Source organism: Anas platyrhynchos, chromosome W (genome assembly GCF_047663525.1).
Source record: "Anas platyrhynchos isolate ZD024472 breed Pekin duck chromosome W, IASCAAS_PekinDuck_T2T, whole genome shotgun sequence".
Taxonomy (NCBI): domain Eukaryota; kingdom Metazoa; phylum Chordata; class Aves; order Anseriformes; family Anatidae; genus Anas; species Anas platyrhynchos.
In genome coordinates this window covers 12,615,554-12,629,292 of record NC_092620.1, presented here as the reverse complement: position 1 = coordinate 12,629,292, position 13,739 = coordinate 12,615,554, and the positions used below count along the sequence as shown (strand labels likewise).

General features: G+C 44.0%; 2 protein-coding genes across 4 annotated transcripts in view; one reads left to right on the top strand and one right to left on the bottom strand.

The window, feature by feature from the left end:
- Nucleotides 1–13,739, top strand: part of LOC140000586 (uncharacterized) — a 554,376-nt gene that overhangs the window by 303,269 nt on the left and 237,368 nt on the right. The window lies entirely within an intron of this gene.
- The window catches only part of LOC101805329 (E3 ubiquitin-protein ligase KCMF1), a 125,164-nt gene that overhangs the window by 8,609 nt on the left and 102,816 nt on the right, over nt 1–13,739 (bottom strand). For all 3 annotated transcript variants that reach the window (XM_072030509.1, XM_072030507.1, XM_072030508.1), the window contains exon 4: nt 895–996. In XM_072030509.1, the coding sequence (XP_071886610.1) occupies nt 895–996 (102 nt within the window). The remainder of the gene's footprint in view (nt 1–894; nt 997–13,739) is intronic.

Below are 13,739 nucleotides of genomic sequence, written 5' to 3'. Positions count from 1 at the left end.
GAGGTCACTTGGCCTGTTCAGGCTGGAAAAGAGGAGGCTAGGGGGAGACCTCGTTGCGGTCTACAACTTCCTCGCAAGGGGGAGCGGAGGGGCAGGCTCCAATCTATTCTCTCTGGTGACCAGTGATAGGACCCAAGGGAATGGAGTCAAGCTGCAACAGGGGAGGTTCAGGCTGGATATCAGGAAGAGATTCTTCACTGAAAGGGTTGTCACGCACTGGAACAGGCTCCCCAGGGACATAGTCACAGCACCAAGCCTGTCAGAGTTTAAGAAGCATTTGGACTGTACTCTTAGTCATATGGTCTGAATTTTTGGGTAGACCTGTGTGGTGCCAGGAGTTGGACTCCTTATGCATCCCTTCCAACTCAGGATATTCTATGATTCTATGATTTTAACATCAAAATTAGGAAATAAGTACTCAAAATAATCTACAAATTTTTATTGTTGTTCTTACCAAGAGCACACATTAATTATTGCATTACCTTTCACTTTTGTGTTTTACTGCTTTCAATCACATAATTATCTATAATATACTACTGCATTTGTATTACTTTCACATACACAAAAATGGCATCAGAACTAAAGACCAATGAGGGTAAAAGCTGCAGTGCAGAAAGAAGCAGATTAGTGTCAGAAACATCTTTAAAAGGCTTGGCTATCAGGAATAAAACAAAAACAAACACACACCAACATTGGCTAGCTACACCTAAAGCCCATTCACAATCTGATTATATATATATGTATTTTCAGACATGCAGATCCCCAACAATCAAATACCAATTCTAAAAAATAAGCAAAACAGATGTAGCCACTTGACTACAAAAGTCAAAACAAGTAGTTACAGCTATCATATGGAACAATCTAATCCTTTTCCCTCAACTTAAGAAAGGATATTAAATCTCTAGGAGCTCTGTGTTCCAGTGTAAGATGAGCTGCAAAGTCATCTGTGACATGATTAGGATCCCCTCCAGGTAACGCTGCACATATTGGACAAATCTGAAACAACAAAGTGAGGGGAAAAAAAAACACAAAAAAAAAACTTTAAACAAATCACAAACCACATCACTCAAAGTTGATCACTTAACAAGGATTCTTATACTTTAAATATCATACTCTAATCCTGTATCTAGATGGCCACGAGTTTAAAGCAGTAAATGTGTTCAAATGAAATTGTTAATTTTAGCATCTTTTCAAGACCCACTTTACTTTATAATTTTGCTTTTAATAATACCACAGAAACCAAAAGTAAAATTTTCAAATCCCATCTGCAATCCCTTCAGCTTTAAAACTTCTCTTTATATGTCAGTTCCAGCACAGAGAGTAGGTCTGGTTACACAGGATTACTAATTGCTTGTATGTACCTGCATGTAAAATTAAGTTCATTTAGTGCTCTTTGAATCCTCAAAGCAACTTCTCATTCATCTCACCAGAGAAGTGTGGGAAGGAGAATGAAATCAGATATAAATATTCATTAAAGTATCACCACTGAGACCATCCACTGATGTAGCATGAGAGTAGGGGTTTGGCAGAGGAGAGAAACTCCTTATTCCTACCAAGTATTTTGGGAGATGTCATTACAGTTTTTGTTTTGTTTAGTTTTACCTTAAAACTAAACACACACTTAAAGTTAAGGGAACCTTACTGCCACAGCGACTTTCATTTATTATTTTTATTTTTCCTCTCAATGACTTCGCATGCACCTGAGAGAAGCATGCCTTAAAAAGTCCTTTACAAGTTTTGCAGGACAGTCTTAAAGTTTGATAGATGACAGGTTAATAAGCCAGAAAGGAGAAATCCATTCCACACAATATGTTAGGTCTTAAGTACTCTGTAAAGCATCACTTTGATAGTAGAATTCAACACTTTTGAGGAATTTTACTCTCTGCTTCTCTGGGAGAAACAGATGGCACTTACAGTCCTGACATAATTCTCTTCCCTAATCAGTCAAGACTGCAATACTTCAGTTAAACCTTTTTGCCATCTTCAACTCTCCCAGGAGCAAGCTTTGTCTTTTTAGAGGAACCCTGGCTGTGATGCTGTCCTGGTTTCAGCTAGGATACAGTTCATTTTCCTCCTAGTAGTTGGTATGGCGCTGTGTTTTGGATTTAGGATGAGAATAATGTTGATATCGCACTGATGTTTTAATTGTTGCAGAGCAGTGCTTACACTAAGCCAAGGACTTCTCAGCTTCTCATTCTGTTCTGCAACATCAAGCTGCAGAAGCTGCTGAGGGAGAAGGTGAATCGATTCAGTTTGCAGAAGTGAAAGCCATCCAGCTGGCTTTAGATATTGCTGAATGAGAAAAGTGACCAGTTCTCTATCTCTATACTGGTTCATGGATGGTAGCAAATGCCCTGTGGGGGTGGTTACAGCAATGGAAGCAGAGCAACTGGCAGCAACACTAGGGGTTCTGCCAACCGAGCCGGACCTGCCCAATCAAACCTGTTACGTACTGTAGAAGGGGACAAAGTCCCTGTAGTGCACGTAAAAACCATGCTGGGGAAGACAGTCTGGGCTATTCCTGCCTCAGGAAAAGGCAAACCCATTCATGGGATTGCTTTTGCTCAAGGACCAGGATGCACTTGGTAGGTAATGCAAAGGAATGGGGAGGTCCAGTGTGTACCTCAAGGGGATTTAGTACTGGGTGAGAATAGTCCATGAATTGAATTGTATTAGTTAATTATTATCAAATACTGTATGTCATCACTACCACAATTGCTATATGTCAGTGTCCTATTAATGGTATCACAGTAACAGCCACGTAGGTAATGATGAATGAATTTTGATAGAATTGGATAAGCACGGCGGTGTGATGGAACGAGAACAGGCTTTAAGTGGAGACAATTCAACATCACACACCATCTCTTCTGCCCTAAAAAACTGCTGTGACAGATGGCGCCCGAAGTCAGTCACGGACTACACAAACTCAGTGGACATTGTATATACATATATGAAAAGTGGTGATTAATTGGAATGTACTGGAAAGGATGTAAACTGAGTATGACATAAATGATATGGAATAAGAGGTGGATATTGTCCTGGTTTCAGCTAGGATAGAGTTAATTTTCCTCCTAGTAGCTGGTAGGGTGCTGCGTTTTGGATTTAGGATGAGAATAATGTTCATAACACACTGGTGTCTGGTCAGGGTGGGGGGACCGGCTGCTCAGGGATAGGCTGGGCTTTGTTCAGCGGGTGGTGAGCAATTGCATTGTACATCACTTGTTTTGTACACATTAGTACTAGTAGTACTATTATCATTATTATTATTATTTTCCTTTCTTTTCTGCCCTAATAAACTGTCTTTATCTGAACCCACAGGCTTTCATTTCTTTCTGATTCTCTCTCCCATCCCAGAGAGGGAGAGGGGAGGGTGAGCGAACGGCTGTGTGGTGCTTAGCTGCTGGCCAGGTTAAACCACAACAGATGCAAAAACCAGGTTCTTAAACTGTTCTCTTCATGCATACATTCAAGTTGTTCACAATGGTTCTCAAAAGACAGTGGGCATAAAAGACATTTAATTGAAAGCACAAATACCTTTTTGACCCTTGGCGGGGAGGGGGGCGAGGAGGATGTCCTAGAATGTATTTATTGCAAGACCTAATCTCTCTGAGAGTGGTTGCCAAATCTTCAATGCTGGTATATTTTTAGAAAGTAGTGGTCATCATAAAGGACAATAAGATTTTATGGAGAGTCTTTTGTTACAATCCCTTTCCCCTTTAGCTCAGAATTTCACTTCACTAGATTCTGCTTTCCAAATCTCTCACCACTACAGAAGCAATACAAGTGGACACATAGCCAAACAGAACAGACACTTTATCATGACATGCAAGAAGAAAAAGAAGTTACCAGTAATGCCAGTAATGCACTGATCATAGATCACAGATCACAGAATGGCTTTGGTTGGAAGGGACCTTAAAGGTCATCTAGTTCCAACCCCCCTGCCATGGGGATGCCACCCACTAGATCAGGTTGCCCAGGGCCTTGTCCAACCTGGTCTTGAACACCTGTTGCAGGAAGAACGGCCAAAGTCATGACACATACCAATATGGTCAGATCATGCTCTCTCTTTATTACCCGAATAGCCTGACTTTTATAGCAAATTTAGCAGGGGCGGATAGAGTCTCACACAAGATTATTGGTCGAAAGCACTCAGACAAACAACTGCAAGAAAACAACCCCCTTGTGATTAGCAGTCACATAGATCCCGTCCTTGAAGCCAGCTGCTGGCAACAACATTTTTAATTCCTCAATTGGGCAATAAGGGAACATTATTATGGCAACTCCTCGTAGTCGTCCTGGTGGCTTGGTTTGCTCAGCTGCAGCAAGTCATGGCCTCCTTGCTGTTTCAAAAATTCCTCAACAAACACCTACTTGAGGCAGTTCAGAAACCTAAAGTGGTGGTCAGAATACACTGCAAAGCTCATTAAAGTGTCAACTCAGATATTATTAAGGGAAACTGAAAGGTAGATGAAGCTGCCAAACGAGCAGCCATGGGGGGGGGGAACAACAACGGGACACGACATGAGATGACTATAAAATCTCCTGCTACCCATTAGAAAAATACTGATAACAGTTCCCGAATATACAGAAAAGGAAGTCAAGCTGGCTGAGCTATTAAAATGTGTGAAAGACTTAAATGGATGGTAGATAACTGCCCATGGACAATGCATTGTTACACCAGAAAGAATGAGAGAACTTATGACTCAGGTCTATCCAGAAACCCATATGGGAGCTGAGGCTCTGGTAGAGAGTGTCAAAAGATATGCTATTGGAACTAAGATGTTACTGATTGCAGAAAGTATAACTCAAAAGTATGAGTTGTGCCTTAAAAACAATCATAAAATACAGGTAAAACCTGCTCCTAGAGAGGTAAAAAAAAAGGGAATTACTTGAATTATTGTCTTGGTTTCAGTTAAAACAGAATTAATTTTCTTCCTAGTAGCTGGTGGAATGCTGTGTTTTGGCTTAGGATGAGAAGAGTGCTGATAACACCCCGATGCTTTAATTGTTGCAGAGCAGTGCTTATAGCAAGCCAAGGACATCTCAGCCTTTTGCTCTGTCCTGCCAACAGGCAGGCTGGGGGTGCAGTAAGAGCTGGGAGGGGACAGACCCAGGACAGGTGACCCAAACTAGCCAAAGGGGTATTCCATACCATCTGACGTCATGCTAAACAATATATAGGGGTGGCTAGCCGGGGGGAGGGGGCCAGACTGCTCAGGGTTAGGCTGGGCATCGGTCAGCAGGTGGTGAGCAATTGCATTGTGCATCACTTGTTTGTACATACTATTATTAGTAGTACTATTATCACCATTGTATTATTATTATTATTATTATTATTATTATTATTATTATTATTATTATTATTGTTATTATTGTTATTATTGTTATTATTGTTATTATTATTTTCCTGTCTTATTAAACTGTCTTTATCTCAACTCACGGGCTTCACTTTCCATTTCTCTCCCCCGTCCCAGAGAGGGAGGGGGGAGGGTGAGCGAACAGCTGCGTGGTGTTTAGCTGCCGGCCGGGTTAAACCACGACAATTATATTTTCTGTTTGCCCAGAAGTTTTCCCGTTATTTGGAAGAATGGGTTAAAAATGGAAGATTGGCAAGGAGGATGGGATCAGAAAGGAAGACTGGCACAGAGGATTGTAAATAGGCTCAAGTGACCTTGCAGCTGGGAATGCGTAAAGTCTGGAGAGCAGCAATGTAGAAAACATATAAATTATGACTGATACTGTTTGTGCTCTGTGTGTTTGGCAAGTAGCACATCTGTGCATAGATAACATAGGTGTTTAGTGGACTCGGGGCACCCTATTGGACGCGTTTGTGCTCCTGGCCTTGGTACAGAGAAGATCAAAGAAGCACAGTGAGTATCACAGCACAGTGGTAAAAACTGCACCTGTATGAACCCTTGATAAAAACAGGTGAAACTAGCAGGCTGGTGATCTAGCATGGACCCTGTTTAGCAGTTCCTGTGTCCCCATTTGTGAGCCTCTGCTCATGTGCCTCTGCTTGGGTGTTGCTTCAGGGATCCCCCGGTTGGCAAGGCAACAAGAATAAATCTACTCTTTGTATTTTAGCTGCAAGTCTGTGGTTGTTCCTGCTGCCTGCCTGTGCTGAATCACATACCTGTGTTGAACCAATCAGGCTTGGGAAGTAGTGAAATGTCTATTGAAAGAAATAATACTGAGATTTGGAGTGCCAGTCTTCTGATAGGGAACCACATTTTGTAGCAATGATTACTAAAGAAATGTCTAGAGTATTGAATATAAAATGGGACTTATGTACCCCATGGATGCCACAATCTAGTGGCCAAGTAGAGAGAACAAACCAAACACTGAAAGGACAAATAAGGAAATTGTGCCAAGAAACACAGTTTCTTGGATAACTCCAAGGGCTTGGGAAAAAGTAAGCCTGTTTGGATTACTATACGGAAAAACATATGCTGTAAATTTAACTGGAAAATCCAATTAGATGCGTGTAACTGGGAATCAAGCACTTACTGATTATATTTTGCCTTTAACAAAAACTTTGAGTCTCATCCACAGATGCGTACTATTAAGGGTGCCGATTATGGTGGATGCACTGGTTCACTCCTTTTGTATGCTTTTCTCCTGGAGATCAAGTTTAACTGCGAACCTGGAGGGACAACCTCCTAGCTGAAAAGTGGAAAGGACTATACCTGCTGCTGTTAATGACAAATACTGCTATGAAGCACTGAGAGACTGATTCATGGATTCATTACACCTGAGTGAAAGCTGCTCCTCCACAGCTATGGAAAACTGAAAAAAAACAGGGCTCTCAAAGTTGAAAATCACCAAAGTTAATGGACTGCATATATATATAGATATACTTTTTGCTAAAGTTATGTTTCATTAAGTTAGAAAATGAGGGGGTTAAAAGCAATGGCAGTCTTTTGTTGGTTGAGAAACCAGGCAGTTAAGGAAACCGAGAAACGTTTTTGAATCCCTGGAGCCAGAAGACCCACTTTGAATTGATAGCTTCATATGGGTTTTCTGAAGCCTGGCAATGTCTGACTTGGTTTCTGGATCTAAAGTTGTGGGTAAAGATCTAAACTAATAGACCTAGGAAACAATAAGATGAGACTCATATAATATGAGTTAGCTAAGTCTCAAAGGGGAGAATTGTTACTAGGGCAACTATTGTTAGGTCCAGTCACTGTTCCGTAACCTGGATTGTATGAATGTAGAACTAGCATTATCTATTGTGTAGAATATCCTGGAATATAAGGAACTTGGATGGGGTAATCAACATGCCAAGGGGAATTGGGCCAAGTTGGCAAAAGAAGAGGAACAGTAATGTCCGATGGTAAACTTTGCTCATTATTATTTGGCTTATTGCACACTGGGTAACAAATCCAAATGTTTTAGCGCACAACAAACCCACCAAAGGCCCATTTCCACAATCCCACAGGAGCACCGGGGCTACAATGGCAAGCAGGAATCCAAATCAAAGAATCTGAGCAACAAGAATACCTTGTTTGTGCTCCTCCCAGGACTGTTGCAGGAGACCTGCAGCCTCATTGTCCAGGTGTGAAACACATCACAATGAGTCAGCAGGTGTAGCTCTCCAGATCATCTTTTGGACTAAGGGGTGTCACTACCTGAGGGTGGGACACATTACCGGATGAAGGGGAAAAGCAGTTCAGAATTGTACAGGACTTATTATGGGATTGTTGGTGAGTATCGGGACTCCAAGCACGTAATAACACAAGTACAATTTAAGACAGGTCAGACAGAAGCTTTATTAACTGTAATCACAGTGAGAGAATGATCATAGTGAAAGAATGAACTTAGTGATACAGTTTAGTGGAGGACTTGTTAGTGTTAGGTCAGAGGTTGGACTCGATGATCTTGAGGTCTCTTCCAACCTAGACAGTTCTGTTCTGTGAATGCTTGAGGAGCATCTCCCTCTCTGTCCCTGTGGTCTCTATCCAGTGTTTGCAGAGACATGACATATACCGTTTCAAAGAAAGGAAAGAGGTAAGGAAAATCATTCTAATGTTACCAAAGCCAGGTGTGCATTCTTGGGAAGAATGGACACCAGACAATCATTTATATGTCAAGAAAGTGCAGTACCCATGAATGGAAGGAATGGTCTCCTTAAGTATCTTGTTAACTGTCACAATTGATGTTATAGTGGGGCCTGTAGGAGTGGCACACATGGTTTTATCTTAGCTGAGAAGTGGAAGATAGAAACAATCAAAATGCTAGCTTTTGGTCCAAAAGAATGTTCCTTCTGTTAGTATAAACTTCTTAGCAAGACTTTTCAAATATGAAATATTAATAATTTTACCACGACAGAATGTTTGGAGAAGAAACCAGAAGCAGGAAAGGGAAGGTGGTTAGATGATTCAAGGAAGAACAAGTGTGGGAAAATAGAGGGGTAAAGGAATAAAAAAGGACAGATGTGTAAACAGATTTGCTGGTCAGTATGCAGTGATGGTTTAACACCAATGGGATGCTCAGCACCACCAGACTGCTCTCTCCCCTTACTCAAAAAGACAGGAGGAGAAAATACAATGGGAAAAACAACAAACAAACAAAAAACTAAAAAACACCTCCTGATTTTAAAGTCTCAAGGTACAGTAAATAAGGAGGACAAGAAAAATGAGGACGTGACCAGAAAGGAACCACCCCACCATAATCTTTATACTCATTAAGGGTCATTAATATATTAAGGAACATTCCCACCAATATGGAAATGGGACAACAGCATTCCCCACAAATCTAGAATCTTCTTATCTCATAAGACATATGCCCCATAGAGATAAGTTAGGCAGGTCAGAACAACCAATCTGAAACAGTAAAGGGAAATAATAGTCTTGCAAGCAGCTATGTATAAATAACTGTGTTTCTAGGTGAGAGCGTGTTTGCTTTCCAAAAGTTCACTAAGCACCTAATTCTGTGCAGAATTAAAGACCTTTGCATGGATTCCGATTCTGTGTGCTTATTGGCTAGGTGCACTGGGCATGAACCTATTCACAGAATCACAGAACGTTAGAGATAGGAAGGGACCTTGAAAGATCATCTAGTCCAATCCCCCTGCCAGAGCAGGAACACCTAAATCATCACAGAATCACAGAATTGAAGGGGTTGGAAGGGACCTCGAAAGATCATCGGGTCCAACCCCCCTGCCAAAGCGGATTCCTTAGAGCAGGCTGCCCAGGTAGGTGTCCAGACGGGCCTTGAATATCTCCAGAGAAGGAGACTCCACAACCTCCCTGGGCAGCCTGTCCCAGTGCTCTGTCACCCTCCCCATGAAGAAGTTCTTTCGCATGTTGGTGTGGAACTTCCTGTGCTCTATCTTGTGACCATTACTCCTTGTCCTGTCCCCACAAACCACTGAAAAGAGGTTGGCCAAATCCCTCTGTCTCCCACACCTCAGGTATTTATACACATTGATGAGATCCCCTCTCAGTCTTCTTTTCTCCAGGCTGAACAGACCCAGGTCTCTCAGCCTTTCCTCATAAGGAAGATGCTCCAGGCCCCATATCATCTTTGTGGCCCTCCAATGGACTCTTTCCTGGAGATCCCTGTCTTTCTTGTACTGGGGAGCCCAGAACTGGACACAGTACTCCAGGTGAGGCCTGACCAGGGCAGAGTAGAGGGGGAGGATCACCTCCCTTGACCTGCTGGCCACACTCCTTTTAATGCACACCAGGATCCCATTGGCCCTCTTGGCCACCAGGGCACAGTGCTGGCTCATGGTCAACCTGTCGTCCACTAGGACCCCCAGGTCCTTCTCCGCAGAGCTCCTCTCCAGCAGGTCATCCCCCAGCCTGTGGTTGTTCCTTCTCGGGTGCAGGACTCTACACTTGCTCTTATTAAACCTCATTTGGTTTCTTCCTACCCATCTGTCCAGCCTGTACAGGTCTCACTGAATGGCAGCACAGCCTTCTGGCGTGTTGGCCACTCCTCCCAGCTTTGTGTCATCATTGTACTTGCTGAGGGCAGACACTATTCCCTCATCAGGGTTATCAATGAAGATGTTGAACAAGACTGGACCCAGCATCGACCCTTGGGGAACACTGCTAGTCACAGGTCTCCACCTGGACTCTGCACCACCAATCACCACCCTCTGAGCTCGGCCAGTCAGCCAGTTCTCAACCCACATTACTGTCCACTCCTCTATCCCACACTTTCTCAGCTTTGCTATCAGGATGTCATGGGAGACAGTATCGAAAGCCTTGCTAAAGTCAAGGTAGATGACATCCACTGCTCTCTCCTCATCTACCCAGCTGGTGATGCCATGTCACACAGGAACACGTCCAGGTGGGTTTTGAAACTTTCCAGAGAAGGAGACTCTACAAGCCCCTGGGCAGCCTGTTCCAGTGTTTTGTCACCCTCACTGTGAAAAAGTTTGTTTCATATTTAAGCGGAACCTCCTACGTTCCAGCTTACACCCACTGCCCCTTGTCCTATCATTAAGATGTCACCGAGAAGAGCCTGACTCCATCTTCCTGACACTTGCCCTTTACATATTTATAAATGTTAATAAGGTCATCCCTCAGTCTCCTCTGCTCCAAACTAAAGAGACCCAGCTCCCCTCAGCCTTTCCTTGTAAGGGAGATGCTCCACTCACTTAATCATCCTCGTGGCTCTGCACTGTACTCTGTCAAGCAGTTCCCTGTCCTTCTTGAACTAAGAGGCCCAGAACTGGATGCAATATTCCAGATGAAGTCTCACCAGAGCAGAGTAGAGGGGGAGGAGAACCTCTCTTGACCTACTAACCACAACCCTTCTAATACACTCCAGGATGCCATTGGCCTTCTTGGCCATGAGGGCACAGTGCTGTCTCATGGTCATCCCGCTGTCCACCAGGACCCCCAGGTCCCTCTCCCCTACACTGCTCTCCAACAGGGCGGTCCCCAACTTATACTGGTGCTGGGGTTGCTCTTGCCCAGATGCAAGACTCTACACTTGCCCGTGTTATATTTCATTAAGTTTCTCCTTGCCCAACTCTCCAGCATATCTAGGTCCCGCTGGATGGCAGCACAGCCTTCTAGCATATCAGCCACTCCTCGCAGTTTAATGTCATCAGCAAACTTGCTGACAGCGCATTCCATTCCCTCATCCAAGTCATCGATGAATATATTAAACAACACTGGTCCCAGTACCAACCCTCGAGGGACTTCACTAGATACAGGACTCCAACTCAACTCCGTCTCATTGACTGCAACCCTCTGGCTTCTTCCCTTCAGCCAGTTTACTGTCCACCTCACTACCCACTCACTACCCAATTGTCCAGACCACGCTTCCTCAGTTTAGCTGCGAGGATGCTGTGGGAGACGGTGTCAAAGGCTATCTGAAATCAAGACAGATCACATCACGTGATATGCCTAGAAACAGCACCAAGGATAAGTTGTTCCATCACCTTAAGAGGGATGGAGGTGAAGCTGACCGGTCTATAGTTACCCGGGTCCTCCTTCTTGCCCTTTTTGAAGACTGGAGTGACATTTGCTTTCCTCCAGTCCTCAGGCACCTCTCCCATTCCCCACGATGATGGAGAGTGTTCTAGCAATGACTTCCTCCAGCTCCCTCAGCACCCACAGATGCATCCCATCAGGACCCATGGACTTGTGGATGTCCAGCTTGCTTAATTGGTCCTTAACACAGCCCTCATCAAACAAGGCAAACTCCTCCTTTACCCCAACTTCCTCTGGGGCCTCAGGGGTACGGGGCTCCTCAGGAGAGCCTCTGGCATTATAGACAGAGACAAAGGCAGCATTCAGTAACTCTGCCTTCTCTATATCTTCTGTCACCAGGGCACCCACCTCATTCATTAGTGGGCCCACATTGCCTCTAGTGTTAGTTTTATCTGCAGTGTATTTGAAGAAGCCCTTTCTGTTGTCACTGACCCCTCTTGCAAGGTTTAATTCTAGGGAGGCCTTAGCTTTCCCAGTTGCCTCCCTACGTCTTCTGACAACAGCCTTATATTCCTCCCAAGTGACCAGTCCCTCCTTCCATGATCTGTAGAATCTCCTCTTCCACGTGAGTTTGCCCAACAATTCCCTGTTGGGAGACCGTGAAGGTCTCCTGCCTCTCTTTCATGACTTCCTACCTGTTGGGATGCTCTGATCTTGAGCTCAGAAGAAGCAGTCCTTGAATGCTAACACCTATCTTGGACCCCTTTTCATTCAAGTACCTTGTCTCATGGGATTTCCCCTAGCAAATGCTTTAAAAGGCCAAAGTCGGCCCTACTGAAGTCTAAGGCTGCAATTCGGCTCGGTATTCTGCTCCTGCCTGTACTGGGTCTGGCTGGGATGTTAACTTTCCCTGCAGCAGCCCATACAGTGCTGTGCTCTGCATTTGTAGCTAGAACAGCAGTGGTATCACACCAATGTTTTGTTTTATGCGGAGCAATGCTGGCACAGCATCAGGGCTCTCTCTAACCCTCCCAGAGTCAGCAGACTGGGGGTGGGCAAAAAAATGAGAAAGGAACATCACCAGGGCAGCTGACCTAAACCAACCAAAGCGATATTCCATACCATATGATGTCACACTCAGCAATAAAAGGTGGAAAAAGGAAGAAGAGGGGAGGGGTGGGCTCTCGTTGTGAAAACGTCTGTCCTCCCAAACAACGGCTATGTGCATTGAGGCCCTGCTTCAAGGACGTGGCCAAGCATCACTCGTTTGTGGGAAGTAGAGAGTAATTTATTTCCTCTGCACTTCCACACAGCCTTTGCTTGTTGTTTTTTTTTTTCCTTTTCCTTTTTTCCTTTCCCTCCCTTTAGTTAAATTGTTTAATTAATAATATTTTTTCCCTTTAATTAATGTATCCTTATCTCAACCTGTGAGTTGTTTCTTTCCTTTTCTTCTTCCCCTCCTCTTCTGAGGAGAGGGAGTGAGAGAGCGGTTGTGGTGAAGTTCAGCTGCCTAGCAAGGTAAAAGCACCACACTGCCGCAATGAGATCCTGAACTCCACCATCTCATGGTCGCTGCAACCAAGGCTGCCCTCAACCTTCACTGCTTCAACCAGCCCCTCCTTGTTAGTGAGACTAAGATCCAGCAGCACTCCTCTCCTACTTGGCACATCCACCACTTGCATCAGGAAGCTATCATCAGTGCATTCGAGGAACCTGCTGGACTGCAGATGGCTGGCTGAATAGGCCTTCCAGCAAATGTCAGGGTAGTTAAAATCCCCCATGATAACCAGGGCCTGTAATTACGAGGCTGCTATCAGCTGCCTGTAGAAGGCCTCGTCAACTTCCTCATCCTGTTCTGGTGGCCTGTAACAGCCACCCACAACAGTATCCCCCATGCCAGCCTGCTCCTTAATTCTCACCCACAGACTCTCAACTTGCTCCTCAGCCGTCCCTGGACAGTACTCTGTTATCCAGTACCCTGGATAGTATTCCCTATTAGGGATAACAATTTTGGTAACTTAGATTGGACCCTAAAAGTAGCATTGCCCAGTTCAACTTGTCGACATTGCTGTTGGAGGGGAAGGATGACAAAGAACAAGCGTGCACTGATGATTTCATTGTGTTGTCCATAGGTTCATGCCTGGTGTGCCGCACCAATAAGCAAACAGAGTCAGAATCCACATGAAGGCCTTTTAATTAAATAATTGATTATATAAATCTGCAAAGTCAAGTGCTTGGCAATCTTTTGCAAAGCAAGCACACCTCTGACTTGAATCATTTATACACAGCAAACTTGTGAAAACTATATCTTTGGCTACTTTTGATTGGCTATTACAGCTCACCTAA